Below are 16,845 nucleotides of genomic sequence, written 5' to 3'. Positions count from 1 at the left end.
GGCTTCCCTCGAGGAATGGGAAAAAGAAATATATTTTAAACACTCATCGATATCTCTACCAATATACCACCTTTCCCCACATTCTACATACCATTCTATTCGTCGTTAAATACTCTACACACACACACTCTCCAATACTCGTCAATGCCTACCAAACTACCCTTTTTCTCAACCTTCAAAAAGAAAGTGATTTTTACCTCTTCATTTATCCAGAAAAGGATTTTCCTCTCATCTAAGAATTCGTCGATCGTTACCCTCCAACAGTATATATTAAGGCGGGAAATTGCTTAGCGTTAAAGTACCTATTCAAGGGTAGAATACTAATTAAACCATTATTAAACGTAACCCTCCTACCGAAATATTTATTATTTTACTAAATAATCCTAAACAACGTTCTAATCGCTTTTATAATTACTACCTCCCCTCTCTACTATCGCCAACCCCCGAAGGGGGTACCATAAAGGCTCTATAGTATAATAGCGTACGAAAACGCTCAAAGCGCCGCTACTAATATAAGTATAGACGTTATATATTCGAATCGTATTTATATTCCTCTTTCTTCCTCTTTTACCCTATATTCGTAAATATAGTTATTAAACGCTCTATTTATCTATACTAACGTATTATAATTATTATATAATCTTATTTGAACTAGGGAGATCGATTTAAAGAGATTGTAGGGGGAAAAGGAAATTAAAGTATAGGTAAGTTTCGGACTATCCCTCGGAGTAGGCTTAAGAGATTCGTTCTCTAAAAATTCTAGGTAAGGTTTGTACTATAAATCCTAAATTCCTTTTTTACTAAATTTTTATCTATATTTTACTTTTTATTCAATCGTATACTTCGTCGAACTGGTAATACCCCTAACTATTCTAAAGTATCCTTTAATTTTATTAATTTTTTCTTTAACCGTCCCTATCTTCGTTATTTCTTAATTTAGATTAGTAGCGGTAATATATTAAAGTTAACATTATAAAACTTTTAAATAGCGTCGTCGTATCCTTTTAACTCCTTAATTGGCTGTTAATTAGGTTTATTAATATTTTTCTATTTAATATAATATTACTAACCACCGTTATTCACTTTACTATATCCTATAATATTCTCGAATTCTTATTCCTACTATTTATCGTTATCGTATTCGTCGGTCCTAATTATTATTCGACTTTTATTAGTACGGATATCCTCCTTAATATCGTACTATCCTAATAATCCGGCCGTTTCCTAAAATTTGACTATAGATATATAGAATACTAGGTTAACTTTTATATTTTTAGGGAATTTAAACTTTATATAATAGGAGTCTAATTTAATAATTGGAAAAGTTCCCTCCTATTTAAAAACTAACTTTACTTACGGCCTTCCCGTAGCCAAATTTTTAATATCCAACAAAACCCTATCTCGAATATAATACTTCGGGGTATCGCTATAATATTTATTTATATTTACTTCGTACCGATTTTACGCCTATTTTAATAAAGCGACTATTCTATTTAAAATAGTTTAGAAATAATTAGTTACTTTTAAAGCTTTAAGAAACGCCTTCTTTTATACTTCGGACAAATTAAGTAGGTATAATTTAATTAATTTAATGCCTATTCGAAGGTAAAAATTGTATTTAGTATAAAATAAACTAACGCTTATTATTTCCAATATTATATTATTATAAATAAATTCGGCTAACGGTAGCTAATTTGCCTAATCGTTTTATACTTAATTAATATAAAAATAAAAATATTATTCTATTTCTGCGTTAATCCTTTCTATTTATTTATTAATTTACGAATAAAATATTAATAATAATTTTACTATAATACCTAGCCGTTTATACAAAATCTTCCAAAATACTAAAATAAATTATAAGCCCTTATTAGAAATAATATTATCTAATAATTTGTAAATATTATAAATCTTCTTAATAAACCTCTTAATTAATTCGTCTATCTCTAAAGTTTCTATAGGAATATAATACCTTATTTTAATTAGGCAATCGATAACGATTATAATGTATTGATAAATCCTACCCTACTGTACGTATAATATTATCGGGATAATATAATCAATAGAAATCTCTATTTATACCTTAAATAAGACTAAGAACGGCGTTAAAAAACCCGCTAGTAAATATTTTAATAATTTAATCTTTATAGAAGTTAAATAAGCCTTACAAAATTCTTTAACTAATTAATATATTCCTAATTAATGGTAAAATTTATTAAAAATTTTATATATCCTTTTACAGCCCGAGTAGCTACCTAATTTCGCTATATATATCTTACAAATAAATTATAATTAAATATCTTTATCGTCGGGATTAATAAACACCCTTTCTTTTATATCCTTTCTTCAATATATATAATTCTATTTAATTAAATATTCTATAAACGTAATCTTAAATTTCTTCTTAACTTCTAAGGTCTTATTCCTTTAACTTTCCTTCTATAAGTAGGAGATTATCTCCTATATTAAATTAAATTTAATATAATTATTATTAATAAAATCGTCCGTCGACTTTGTAATATTAAATTCGTAAAGGTTAGTATCCCAAAAGTCCAATTCTTAGTCGTATAAATCCATAGCGTAATTTATATAATAAATTTCTTCTATTATTCCCAGATATAAATAAAAGATATCTATCGGCTTATTTTCCTCGAAAAAGGCTAAATCGAAACGGTTTAAATCGATTAATAGTTTTTTCCTTACTAATAAATACTCGTTATTAGAATTTTATAGCCTATTTTCCGATTTCTGGCTTAAGGCGTCGGGCCTTATATTATCTAATCTTTATCGATATATAATCCTAAAATTAAATTGGCTAAAAAATTCTAATTACTTTAAACATCGAAGGGTAAACTACTTCGTAATTGCAAACGTTTTAAAATTCTTATAATTCATAATGATTTCTGCTTCCTTTTAAGCCCCTTCGAATTTTAGAGATTATTCTTCTAACGTTTTCACGATTACCAATAATTCTTTATCGTAAATATTGTAATTGTATTTTATTATAATATACTTCGCTAAGAAGTATATTATAAAGTAGAGAATCCCGTTGTCTCCTTACTAAGAGAGAATTCTTCCAAACGCCTAATCTAATGTATCTATTTCAATTACCATTTTCTTACCCTAATTATAAATCTTTAAAATTAGCACTATTGTAAAAGTAGTTTTAAAATTGTTAAATACCTTTTAATACCCAATATCCTAATACTAATCCGCCGTTTTCTTAATAAGTTTATAAAAAAGCTTAGCTATATTTAAAAAATTCTTAATAAACCGATAGTAGAAATTAACGAACCCTAAGAAAGATTATAAAGCTTTCTTTAATTCTAGAGCTTCCTATATAGTAATTGCCTTAACCTTATCTATATCCATTTCTATACCTCCTAGTATAATAATTAAACCCAAATATTTAGTTTTTATTGTATAGAACTCGTATTTATCGATATCGATTTATAGCTTAGACTTTTCAAAGTATTCTAATATATCTAATACGTACTTAATATATTCCTTTTCACTATCCAAATAAATAAGGATATCGTCCAAGTAAACGGTAGCGAATTTATTTAAAGCATTGTATAGGATATTATTAATAAAATTCTAGAAAGTTATTAGAGCGCCCTATAACCCGAAAAGATAAATTAAAAACTTTTATAGTCCGAACTATATTATAAACGCTATTAATTATTTATAACCCTTATAAATTCGTATACAATTAAAGGTTGTAATAATATCGAATTTAATAAAAATTCTAATTTTATAAATAGGGTCTAACATTTTTTTAATTAAAGGGAAAGGGTATTACATCTTTAAAATCGTATTATTAATACCTCTATAATCTATACAAAAACGGACACCGCCGCTTAACTTCTTAACTAATAAAATTAAAGAAGCCGTTAATAAAAATAATAGCTAAATAAATCTTTATTTAATATTCTTATCAAACTATTTTTTAATAACCCTCAATTTTAAGAGGGAGAACGGTCGTAACCGGGCATTAAATAGCTCAATTCCCGGGATAAGTTGGATCTTATAATTGTAAAACCTATATTAAAGTATAACTTTAACATTATTAAAAATAACTGCCCTCTAATACTTATAATAATATACTAGCATCTTTACTTTAATTTACTCTTCAATAGCCAAAAGCCTATCCGCCTTCTCATAGAATTTCCTAGCGTCCTCCTCTATAATCCTCAATATAACTTCGCTTATATTACCCCTTAAAATTTTTAAAAAGTAGTCTATAAACCTATCCTTATATTTAACCCTATTACCTATACAAATATCCTTATATATTTAATCTATAACCTCCAACTTTCCCAATTCTTTTTTACCTTTATCCTCTACTTCCACCTCCATTTACCTAATCGCCTCCTTGATCTCAACCTTATTCGTAATAATCGCTTCCAATTACTCTATACAAACTACGAAATTAAAACTCGCAGCGTTAAATTCTATAATATTATTTATATTAATAAGTATACTACCAATATCGATAGGCTTTATAAATAGGGGCGCTAAAAGCCTCCTTATTAAATTTACAATAAATTTACATTATTTATTAACTATCTTATAAGGTATTAACTTAATCTTAGGTTCCGCTATTTAAGACTGGTTTAAATCGGAAAGTATTATTATTACTTAACTTCCTTCTAGTAAATTAATAGGCCAGAGCTATTTAGGGTTTATACCCGCCCTCTTCGCAATTCTTTGCCGTAACCGAATTCTTCTATACTAAATTATATATTTAATCTAGGATAGTAATAGGGGTTCCCGGGAACGCTCCGGGTTCGGAGAACGTTCTAGGTTTAATCCGGGTATTAATAAGCGAACTAAATATAAATCTAATTCTAATAATAACCTAACCTCGGACTCCGGCGCCGCTAATATATTTTCGAAACCTAATCTATTATTTAATAAAAAATAGTGCCGCCGTTAACGCCAATTCTATCTCTCCCTCCGTTCCATTATTAACGACCTTTATAATATCCCTATATAAAATTTTAAATACCTATATTTAGAAATTAAATATATCCTTAAGAAGATATTTACCCCGGCATTTTCTATCACATTTAAACTCTCCCGTTTCCCAATCCGTCGAAGAGTTATATTACTATAGCCAAGGGAGCCCCAGGATAACCGGGTTCTCTAATAACAATATAAATATCAACATATCGATATCTTCGCTATAAATGCCAATCTTTATAGTCAACCATATATAATCGGTAATATAAATATTAATATTACTATTTACTAACTTTAACGGCCGCGGCTGTTCCAACTTATAAATTAATAAACTATTTTATTTATCGAAATTCACGTCAATAAAAGCTTTACCCGTACAACCGCTATTAATTAATACTAAATAATATACTTTGAAACTACTACAATAAAAATAATTAAAAAAAATAGAATTTCCCTAATTTAATTATAACTAAATTAATTAATAAAGAATCCTCTTAATTCAACTTTCTATACTTTAATTCTAATAATTATCCCTCTAATTCCTCTTCCTTTCCTTTATTCTCTTCAAACGGTAGCCTCCGTTAGCGACTTATAACGGAAGCACTATATTTCCCGTACTAGTATTACTAATATTACTATTATTAACTTCGGGAATAACTTTACTACTACTACCGTCGATCGTATTAATATTATCGCCGCTATTACCGTAACTACTCTAATCGGGTTTCTTATCGTTATTACCAGACTTCTTAAAATAATAATTTTAATATTAACAATAAATCCCTTACTATTACCTAAATTTATAAGCCGCTAATAAATCTTTTACTTATAACCCTTCTTACCGTACCTTTTATACTCGCTATTATTTTAGTAGCGTTTCTAAATATTAAAAAAATATAATACAACGTATAACGACTTCGAATTAATTTAATCCATAGTATCGCCGCCCTATAAAACAGTTTTAATAAATCCACTACCGTTACCTCCACCGCTAGAACCGCCATTACCGAAACTAGAGCCGGAGCCACTACAATTACCGAAAGGGTTAGAGAATTTCTTTTCGAAGGCGGCCTCTTCATAATTACGAGCGAAACTACGTAAAAATAAAATCTAACCCTAAAAATCGTTACTAATTAGGAGGTTAATTTAAAAAATAATTAACTCCCTAAATTAATTATTAACCTTTTTTTTAAATAAGAAGACTCTCATCAAATCACCTATACCACAACAATCGGCATAAAAAATAAACTTATCCTCAAAGTCGTAGAAGCTAAATGTCTATTAAAACTATTAGAAAGTATCCTTAGCGTCCAATCTTATATCTATAATATTATAACAAATATTAAAGTAAGTAATTAAATCCTCGCCTATCTTCTAAAATTATATCGAAGGGTTCCTATTCTTTATAACAAATTCTATACCCTTTTCAACGTTAATTATAAATACTTTACTTAAACGGGTATAAATATAAAGGAATTTAGTACGTTCTATAAGGAAAGCCTACTCGTTTATATTCTAATATAAACGGACCTTCGTACGTTAAATCGAATAAATATTATTATAATCTCTAAATATTTTACTAAAGGCGTCGAAAACCTTAAGGTTAGGTGTTATACGACGATAATTATTACTATTGTAATTTATAACCGAGGCTAGGACCGGGGGTCTAAAGGGGGGGCCGCTAAAACTTCCGCCGCTACTACTAGGACCTCTACCGCCGCTACCGCTGGGATTTCCGCTACAACTATTGCTAAAACTACTATTATTAAAACCGAAGTTAATAGGGACGCTAACGCCATTATTTTTAAATAAAGCTATAACACCGTTATTCTTGATTTATAGTTCTACGATTTAATCTTATAAAAAAAATATTTAGGTCTATAGAAAAATTACACAAATTTTTATAACGCTATTATTATTAACTATATTAAGTATTTCTTTATTGTAATTTATATACAATTATTCTATATTTTTATATTTATTAAACTATTTCTTAATTTCAAACCTCTACCAAATAACCTCGTTCTAGAAATTCCTCTAAAACTATTTATTAATATAATCCTCCGCCTCCCCATATAAAATCTCCTAATAATAATATTCTTTAAAGGTATAAAAAGCTTCGGCAATAGTATTAACTATAATTATAAAAGCCGGCAATTAAATAATATAATTAATATACTAACGAAAAATAATTAGATATAAAGGAATAAAATCGTTAATTAATAATATATTATATACAAAGAATTAAGTGTAGCGACGTATAGTATTGTTACCGTATGTACGTAAAATTATTAAGGCCAACTCGTTATTGGTAATTATTTCGTTATTATTAACTGGGGGGGGATTATTTAAATCCTAAGGGATAAAATTAGGACTATAGAATTTATAACCCTAATAATAATAATTAGGGGGACGAGGAACGTTAATTTTATAGGAATCTAGTTCCTAAGGAATAGGGTAATTATTAATTATATTAAAAGTTAAAACTTAATCGATAAAAATAATCTCGCCTAAGAGATTGGAGGGATAATTAATAATTACGGATTTAATATTAGTATTATTATCGTAATAATTAATAATTACTAATTTAATATCGTTATTGTCCTCAAAATAAATAAAATAAATATACCTTTAATTAAGGACGTCGCTTAACGCTAAATTATAATTATAATAATCGTAGAATCCGTTTATAATTAAGGGTACTAAACGGATAAATATTATCGTTAAATTAATTCTCCGTTCTATAAAAGGCGAAAATGTCGAAAACGACCCGAAAACTTGATTACTAATAAATCGCTAAGAAAAACGTTCGTCGCGATATCTATAGTAAGTAAGGGTACGTAGCGCTAATATATAAGTATAATAAATTATTATTGTACGAAGGAAGTAAGAAAGGTGTACGTAGCTAGGGCAAATATAGGGTACGGGTGAGATCTACCTAGTTGGGTAGATCTACCCCGTAACCGCTGCCAAGGCTGCCCAGTGCTATAGCTCTGTCATACTGCACTGTAGTGCATTGGCCAATAACAGCCATAGCACAACTGGCACAGGGCATATGATCTAGCCCTATGACAATAATATTATACAATTTACTAACTGGTCCCTCCTTACGCTATTCTCGAAATATAGTATCATTATTAGTAGGAGAAACTCGGGGTAGAAGGTTATTAAATTCGGGGACGCAGGCTCCTCCTCTTTTAATAGCAGCCTTATACCGAAATTTAAAATATAACCGAAGTCATATAATTAATAATAAAAGATTTCGTTTTTTACTTCGTCAGCGTTGAGGGAGGGGTAAAAGCTTTTAAAAATATAACATATACAATAGTTATTAGCGTTAATATTATCGCTTTAAGAATAATTAATATTATTAGGGAATATTTCGTACTTTTTAAGTATTTAAATAATTATAGACGTAATATTTTTACTACAATAATTACCGCGCATTTCCTAAAAATTTAATAAATTACTTCTAAATCTATAATAATAATCGATATAATAAATAAAGATCTAGAGGATTACGAGTCTATTTAGCGACGTCTAGAAATCGAAAGAAATATATTTTTAAAAGCGGGAATTAATTATATATTCTTTTGATTTATTAAAATGATAAATATATTTATTATTAATCTATATAATTAAAGTATAGCGGGATTTAGGTAATAATTTGTCGGTTATATTACTATTCATTAATTCTAAAAGTGGTTTAAAGGCAACGTTTTTAATAAATGAGAAAGGAAGCTTCGCGGTAATAGTCATTTCTATTGGTATTTCGTAGAAGGTTTCGCTAATTAGTTTAAGGATAGGGATACGAGGTTAGTTTTAGAGAAATTAAATAACCAATTTAAATCGCTTTTAAATTTACTTATTTATAGCCTTTTCATTAATAGGCTCCATAAGACGATAAATACGTCGAAAGTATATAATTATAGAATTAACTACGAAGAGGATATAAATATTATAGTAAAGATTATAATATTAATAGCTATCAAGCTCTATACTCTCCAATATTTTAATAAAGAAAGTATTATATTAATGAATTTGAAAACTTCTTTTAGAACGGTAATTTAGTTATTTTTTTAAGATATATTCGTCCCCTTTAAATTTAGCCCTCGGTTACTAAATAAGATTAACGGGCAAATTATTAAGGTAAATATCGAAAAGTAGTACGAATTAGCGCCCTATAGGGATATAGTAATTATTATTCAATACAGTAATAATAATAACGTGCGCGGGCAAATCTTTAAAGAAAACGGTAAGCGGGTTGCCCGCGGTAGAAGAAGCTTTATTACGGTTAAGGACGGCGGCGGTAGGGTTTTAAATAACGGGTATTGTAACGGTACGGTATTAATAACGTTAGTAGAAGTTAGTATTGATTAGTAAAATAGGGAGGAAGAGTACTAATAGTAATCGAGAGGGATTATAATCGATTTAGTAGTGTTAGAATTAATTTGAGGAGAATGTTGGCGATATAACCTCGAGATGTAAAAATATTAGAAATGCTAGAAATATTAGAAATATTAGAAATATTCGATTTAGCGTACAATTTTGAAATACTAGAAATTTTACCTCTTTAGGTAGTCTAAGTGTTACATTAGCAATCGATTGGCAATTGGGATGTATATAGCAATAGGTGGCCAATTTATATGCCTAAGGGTCGAGGTGGGTCGATCTTTCAAGGGTAAAAATTATGTATTTTTATACCTTGAACCCTAACCTAAGGATTCTGCCGAGTACTAAGAAAGGCGGCCAAATAACTAAATCAAATATGGACATCGTATTTATTTGGGTCAAATATCCGGACATGTGTATTTATTTATTTATTTATTTGTATTTATATATATTTGAATCTGTATTTGAGTTATTTCCAGCGCTGCTCGAAACTTTGGTTCAAAAGGAGGAAACAACCGTTAACACGACAAATCATCGCCCATATCCAACAGAAGGAGTTCAGCAATGGGGAAGCAGCTTCCACCCATATTCTCTTTGGCGGTGAAAATGTCTTCGGGAAACATTCATCCCGCAGCGCGTACTCTATGTTTGCGGTCGAGATCTTCACCAGTAACTGGATCGAGGTTGGACCAAGTTTTGGTGTCTCGCTCGCGCATGCAAACACTCACACAGAGCTGCTCCCAGTTGCTTGTTTCAAGTCCTCTCCCTCCTTGGTCACTTAGGCAACAAGCGGAACGCCTCGGGGTCAGGCAACGCCTCCTCTGGCTCATAAGGTGGAGGTGGTGATTGGGTTTGTAGACCAAAGCAGGAACATATTCATCCCCAGCCCGACCTCCCCCGGTCTTTCAATCATCGGAGGATCACTAGCCTCCCAATGCCCACAGCATCGAGGAGGAGGGCGTGTCCAGGGCACCCCAGTCAAGACAGTGGTACTCGATGAAAAGGTGAACTACCTCAACGTAAGTAAACCTTATTATTAGTATAATGTGCATAAGTCGGTTACCAATCGGTACATTTGTATAGAACGTCAGCTCCCAAAAGATCCTGGACAAGGAGAAGCACAAAAGGAGGCAAAAAAAGTTCAAGAAAAGGATCAGAAAAATAAAAGAAGAGCTCAAGAAGCTCGAGGAGGAGCGAGACAAAGCTCCGACCGAGAAGCAGCTAAAAAACAAGGTGCACGTAAGTACATTCGTTGTATTAAATGTATTGCCCAATATATTCAGAGTCTAACATAGATTCAGAAAATGGCTTACGGCGATGCCGCCCCCGCCGCCGATGCCCCCGCGTCTCGTTCAGAACTTCCGTCAGTGCAGTCCGCAAAAACTTTGGCAGAAGAACGCGGAAAACAGACCACCTACGTGGTGACAGCGGCCAAGCAATTCGATACAATCAACGTGCCTATGCAAAGAAACGGGCCAGCATGTTGGAGGCAAAGGCATCTCTGGAAGGGAAAGCGTATATCGCCTTGTATTCGGCGTGTGCCACGGGATCCTCCTTCAGCTTGTCCATCCTCGCCTTGTGATTCCCACGTTTCTTCGCTTTCACTTGAGCATGTTGGACGGGATCCTCCCTCACCTTGTCCATCTTCGCCTTGCTTTGCGCAAGTATCTGAGGCCGCCGCTTCTGATACCTGACATGGCATACAGTATTGTCGGCCTCGAAGCCCGATAAAGCCTATGTTATCTTTGCTGGATTTACCTGGAGGAGGCATGAGGTGCTACAGACCTTTCGTCGGTCTCCTCGCCGGTGAGATAGTTAGTCTTGTGCCGTGGATGTGAGCGTATGCTGGATGGTACTTCTTTCGAAGACATCATCCAGAAACCATAGACCGGACGATATCACTACAGTCGACCAATATTGTCTCAATTGACAGGACGATTTCTGCGTTTGACGTTACGTATTCCGACGGATATATTCGTCCAAAAGCAAAGAGATGGAGCGAGGAACTAGCTGAGACATGGGACGGAAAATACCTCTATCTTTGAACGTTTCTGCACATCTAGTATCTCTCCGCACGCGAACTCTCGGTGTTCTTGCCAGCCTCCTTCTTGAGAGCTGCGTTTGTCTCGGGTTTCCATCTCCTCCCAACCTTCGAAACTGTCGGAAGCAGGGAAGATATTGCTGTCAGTCGCTATAAGTCCGAAGCCCGTGAGACAGAGCGGTTTCGAGAATGAGGAATAGGGCGCGGGCTGGCATGATCAAATCGGCATCCGAATCTTCAAGACAAGGAGTTGAAACCAAAATCTTGCGGTGCGAAATGGTATATCCGTTTTGGATAGCGATGGTTGTTAATAAGGTGTGTCGCAGTGGACACGCGGCTTAATCCGAGATTGTATAATCTCGTCATGATGTCCGTCATACCCACCCCGTCATATCCCACCTTAAAGCATCGCAAGTCTGATACTTATCGTCGCCATTTTCACCTTCGCTCTCTAGACCCATTTTATGGGCCGATGTACGTTGATTCACAATTCCGGGGTGTCGCCAACGACGATATCCTCACAGATGAGCAGCTACTGCGAAATTCCGAGCGCGCGGCTTCTGTCGAAGACTTAGAGGCTACCATCAAATTCGAATGGGATGCCCTCGAAAGACAGGATTTCTTGGTTGCGCTAGCCAGCGCACCCATCGGATCTTCAAAAGAAGAGGCTCGTAAGAAACTTACGGCCCAAATCAAATTCGCGGAGGAAATCGGCTGGCAAGATGTCGTCATTAAGGACGAAGCGGCCGTCGACGAAGCCCGCGGTGGAAACACCAGTCTCGAGGCGCGCTTTTGGGAATTTGCTACCCCATCCAAATATGCTACCCCAGCCAAACGACCGGCCTCTTCTACCTCCCCGGGCATGCAGAGGGGTAAGCGGCAACGCCTAGACACCGAATCTCTATCCCAACCCCCTGATCAGGCGCTTTCAACAAGTTCCCAACCCCTTGGTCAGGCGCTTTCAACAAGTTCCCCCACGGGGAAACAAGGTGGGCACAAGGGCGATCAGGCGGTACTCACGGAGCCACAGGGACAAGACGGGCAGTACCCTCAAACCGGACTTGGTATTGGGACCAATGGGACCGGGCGAGTTGGGGCTCTTGGGAACTTGCCCGTGGCCCCAAGTCACTTTGCCTTATGACGGCCTGTGTTCTCACGCTGCATTCGACGAAGGGTGTAATTTGAGTTGGCATGTTGGCGTAAGGGGTATCAGGGGGGTACTGTTCGAGAAAGAGTTTGTGGATTTTATGTAGGAACGTGTTGATCATCCATTCTGGGATGGAATGTTCGGTAACCACAATGAAGATCAGGCCGCGATTTGGGGTTCCGGGGAGGGGAGGGAGGGGATCGTGTAGAAAGCGCCAAAGGTACAAGCCATCGCTGGGGACGTTGCAGAGCTCAACGAAGAGCGGAGGGCCGATGACGGACGACCAAGAGCGGGCAATGGAAGCGGCGGCCCAAGCGAGGCGAATCCGCCTGAAGGAGATGAAGAAAGCGAACCGTAGGATGAACCGGGAGAAAGGCACATACCGTTGCGGAACTTGTAAAATTCCAATTTGTGCCGTGTGGCGCCACCTTCCAGACCAATAAACAAATGGGAGAGCACTATCGGACCCATATGAGAACGATGACCAAGACTCTACCGGGTGGACGGAAGGAGCTGGGCTGTTTTTTCGGCTCTTGCGCCAGCAATCCGGAAGGAGGGAGGGTCAACAGAGGGGGGTCGACCTTCCTCACAGAGGAGGAGAGACTAGCCCACATGTGGGAAGTCCACCAACTGTATACCAAATGGACGGCTTTTGAGGCGAGCGTTTTCTGGTCGATACGTTGGTTGTATCGGTGTTTCACAAGGATGGCATCGGTGTCACGGTGTGTTCAGGATCTTGTTACGAAGCTTGGGGGCAAAAGAGATCTTGTGGGCCATGCATCCCATCCAAGATCCCCAACGGCCCTACGACAATCTCAAGCACCACTCCCGTTGGCCAGTCCACCAACTGCCTTGGTCCGGCCTTTGCTCTCATAACTGCTTGACGGAGATGGCGAAAGGGTGTATAACGCACCTAACGGTCAAACAACGGACCGAAATCTACGACCGTTCGCAAGCAAACAAACGACGATTGGAGAAGTTGCGGAAGCGATCAGACCGAAACAGGTGATGGCTTTCTGTTCTACCGGTCTAGTTGATGTCTCGGAGACGCCCTCCTTTCATATCAAGCTATCCTCATCCCGCCCATTGATACGCCCATCGGGCCCTCCCTCACTTCTCCTGCTCCTGCTGCTCCTGCTCGACCACGGCATCGGGATCACCGTCTCCCTGCGGCGGGTGGCAGTCGTCGCAGGGGCCGTCCTGGACGTGGGTGACCTCCCTCGGGTCACCGTTCGGGCACGTATGCGTTCTCGGCTGTCGGTCGGCGCACGGAACAAAGAGTGCGTCCTTGTGGTCGCACTCGGAAAAGTTGATGTGGTAAATGATACACATCTTGTTGGCTGGATAGAGATGTTAGTATCGTCGTATTTGAACAAGCGCATACTATTGTTGTGGAGGACAGAAAACTTACCCTGTGGTATGATCGGCGAAGTTGGGGAAAGAGAAGAAGTCGGTGATAGTTATATAGGGGAGCCTACCGCGCTTCGTTAGTCACTGTGAGCAAGCGCCAGCAAGTCATTCGAAGGTCGTCGCGCAGTTCGACGATGGTTGTCATCGACCGTTCACCCAGGCCTCAAATTTCAACGTCAAGGCGACGAGGATCACAGATCAACCACACAAAGGGAGAAAGGAAGCTGACGGGAACTTACACACTTTTCCTCGTGGGAAATGATGATGGCAGCTTTCTTGGAGTCTCTGGAGGTGCAGGTGGACTGGAGTTCTTGCCTCGTGTGGTGTGTTGAGGTGTTGAGGAAAGAGTTGGACGCGCTCTGAGTTTGTGGTCGCGAGTGTCTTTTTATGGGCGGGGAGAATGGTGGAAGGAGGAAGAATACCTAGGAAGGAAGAGGTACTAGTGCTCCTGCCCCGCGGAGTGCCCGTTTGTGCGGTGGGTCTGATCCGTTCTTGCCAGCTGGGAGCCTGAGTGAAGGGCTGGCGAAGAAATCTGCTCACTCAAGATGGGATGAGAGACTCTCGGGACCGAGATTGCTGGGAAGCTTCGTCCGAACCGTCTCGAACGCTGGCCGAGCTTTTAGATGAGGCGTTTGACTCGTCAGGTACCTCCAAGCAGGCAAGGGAAGACTGGTTCATCCAGAAGTTCAGCCCAAACGATGTACTCCGACGTCCGAGCTAGAATCATCCCAGTTGAGTCATGCTGGGCATGACCAAAATTAACTCCTTCGATAAAGGCCGCGTGGGTACCTGTACACAGCCCGTCAAAAGTCAGGGCTGTGTATGGCCACGGGCAAATCTCCGGTAGCCCCAACTGGTCAGGAGACTTTGCGGCGTGGTATGCCCAAAGGGTCGATGTTACCATCGTTTCGATGGTTTTGAAAACCGCCCGGACCGCAGACCGGGTGGTAGGAGGGGGAGAGGGGAGGTACAAAGCTTTGTACGTGATTTGGTATCCGTTGTGGACCCAATCTTGGTATCAGACTGATAGATTCCGAAGTTTATCATAGTCCGAAAACCTCGCTGCTACGCCAAGCGTGTAGCATTCGGTGCCGCCAACATCATGTCCCTTGGCACTTCGTCGCAGCAGGGCATATTGTCGCCGTCATACAAACCTTTGGAACTCGGGGTCGTCCGGGGTGAAATGAGAAGGCACAAAGGAATGCTTCGGTCAGGAATCTGTAAAACTGGTGCGCTTTGAAGAATGGGTAGGCGATCATGAACAACAGACCCAAAAACCAAAAAATGTCCTTGGAGGCGTTGGGGCGTATGCAAATCGCTTCCACATATTCTCTCCCACCATAGGAGAACGGCGTCTATTGATGGCCTGCTGATGATCGTCCTTATAGCGCCTACCAAGTCCAATATACAATTTGATCTGGGCATCTACAATCGTCAATTTCTGGAGATCCTCGAGGATCGGATTCCCTCCATGTTGGGCGACCATCAGGGCGTCCGGGTTTTTTGCGAAGAACTCGAGGCAATGCTTATAGAACCGCTTGGCTGGAGCGGATTTGTTCTTCGAACTAACCACGTATTTTTTGGCGTCGTGTTCGCTAGTCCAAATAAGGTAGCAATCAAAGATAGTTGCCAGGTGGATGCCGCCTGGCCCGGATAAGTTGGCAATGGCCTGCTTGACTGCTTGTTGATCGGCCTCCATCTGGGCCGCAGCCGCTCCGATCTCGTCTCCGGCGCCAGATTCTCCATCGTCAACGCTTTTGTCTTTTGTTGTCGCCTTCCTCATCCATCAATCTTCATCATCCACCAGTCAACTAACTTTGTCTTCTGGCAGACCAATGTCGACCCGGAAGCCGGTAAGATTGCCACGAAATGCCGCAAGAACGACAGAAATATGTTTTTGGTCAATGAGGAAGATAGGCCCACTGTGCAGATGCCGAAGTCAGTCTCCTTGATCATCTCAGACGTCCTGATTTACACCCGAAAACGTCTCTGGATTCAACAAAGAACGGGACACCAGAATGCAAAAGCAATAGCAGCAAGCGCGACCTCCATGGAGACAGCCCCTACAACCACTGAGCCCGCCATAGACGAAGAGTTCCATGCCATGTCTCCTGCTAAGACTCCGCAGCCTCCAAGGCAAGAGACTATATACCTGTCGATCACAATTATTCAGCTAGGCTTTCGCCGCCAACGCTACCTCCAAGTCATGGAATCTAAGTCTCGCAAACTTTGCGGGCTACCTCATCCGCCTTCTAATGCAGCGTCACCTCTTCGGCATGGCCTGGAACTCAGAGCAGCTGCAGTTTGACGTCGAGTGGTGAGTTGCTGCCTCATCACCTGGCTCCAGAGCCATGATTCACGGTGGTTTGCCTTGCCGTCAGTCAAACGGAAACCCGGACTCTGGGCGTTTTCTTCAAAGAGGCCGGTCTTCTCTGTGTTGACTCAGTGGACGGGCGTCTTATGACGGGCACTTGCTGTGGATGACTGTTTCCATGTTGAAATCAGCCGCCTCAAGTACAAGATCGACGCCCAGTGGGTGGCCGTCATGAGGCAGGGTCACGACCAGACGAAGTTGACTCACACCTTCTCCAGCCAGATTCCTTGAAGTCGACTGTAGCAGCACGATGGCGCCCAAAAAGAACACACACGCAAAGATCAAGACTGCGACCGAGCATCATACAAGATCTATCAATGCCTACTTTCTACCAATCCCTAGGCCCGCGTCTGTAGGTGAGTCAAAAGGGAAACGTGCGACGGCGTTGTGAATCGTATTTCACTTGACTGCATTCCACTTCACTATTATGTCCTGGTCATGGGCTCATGGCTGACCAAGAGTAGAAACCGGAAGTACCTTACTTTATTCGATTCCTCGTGCGTATACACAAGAAGT

The 16,845-nt window shown here is 38.4% G+C and overlaps 4 protein-coding genes across 4 annotated transcripts; 3 read left to right on the top strand and 1 right to left on the bottom strand.

Moving 5' to 3' along the window:
* Nucleotides 1-11,870: 11,870 nt before the first annotated feature.
* On the top strand, nucleotides 11,871-12,903 carry B0H65DRAFT_553620 (uncharacterized protein; the record flags this gene model as incomplete). Its single annotated transcript, XM_062829980.1, has 2 exons — nucleotides 11,871-12,270; nucleotides 12,794-12,903. The coding sequence occupies 2 exons, from the start codon at nucleotides 11,871-11,873 to the stop codon at nucleotides 12,901-12,903; spliced, it is 510 nt and encodes a 169-aa protein (XP_062676859.1).
* A 405-nt stretch (nucleotides 12,904-13,308) lies between these two features.
* B0H65DRAFT_436934 (uncharacterized protein) lies at nucleotides 13,309-13,554 on the top strand (the record flags this gene model as incomplete). Its single annotated transcript, XM_062825272.1, has 1 exon — nucleotides 13,309-13,554. A coding segment is annotated over one exon (246 nt), but the record flags the coding sequence as incomplete, so codon positions are not given.
* A 42-nt stretch (nucleotides 13,555-13,596) lies between these two features.
* B0H65DRAFT_481377 (uncharacterized protein) lies at nucleotides 13,597-14,357 on the bottom strand. Its single transcript, XM_062827628.1, has 3 exons — nucleotides 14,197-14,357; nucleotides 13,957-14,019; nucleotides 13,597-13,885 (listed from the first exon to the last, which is right to left on the bottom strand). The coding sequence occupies exon 3, from the start codon at nucleotides 13,875-13,877 to the stop codon at nucleotides 13,656-13,658; it is 222 nt and encodes a 73-aa protein (XP_062676857.1). The 5' UTR covers nucleotides 13,878-13,885; nucleotides 13,957-14,019; nucleotides 14,197-14,357; the 3' UTR covers nucleotides 13,597-13,655.
* Nucleotides 14,358-15,057: 700 nt separating this feature from the next.
* B0H65DRAFT_446949 (uncharacterized protein) lies at nucleotides 15,058-16,263 on the top strand (the record flags this gene model as incomplete). Its single annotated transcript, XM_062825833.1, has 3 exons — nucleotides 15,058-15,133; nucleotides 15,344-15,564; nucleotides 15,787-16,263. The coding sequence occupies 3 exons, from the start codon at nucleotides 15,058-15,060 to the stop codon at nucleotides 16,261-16,263; spliced, it is 774 nt and encodes a 257-aa protein (XP_062676856.1).
* Between the last annotated feature and the right edge of the window lie 582 nt (nucleotides 16,264-16,845).

The sequence above is a fragment of the Neurospora tetraspora genome, assembly GCF_033439725.1.
Source record: "Neurospora tetraspora strain CBS 560.94 chromosome Unknown B0H65scaffold_10, whole genome shotgun sequence".
NCBI classification, from domain to species: Eukaryota; Fungi; Ascomycota; class Sordariomycetes; order Sordariales; family Sordariaceae; genus Neurospora; species Neurospora tetraspora.
This window is presented reverse-complemented; position numbering and strand designations above follow the sequence as displayed.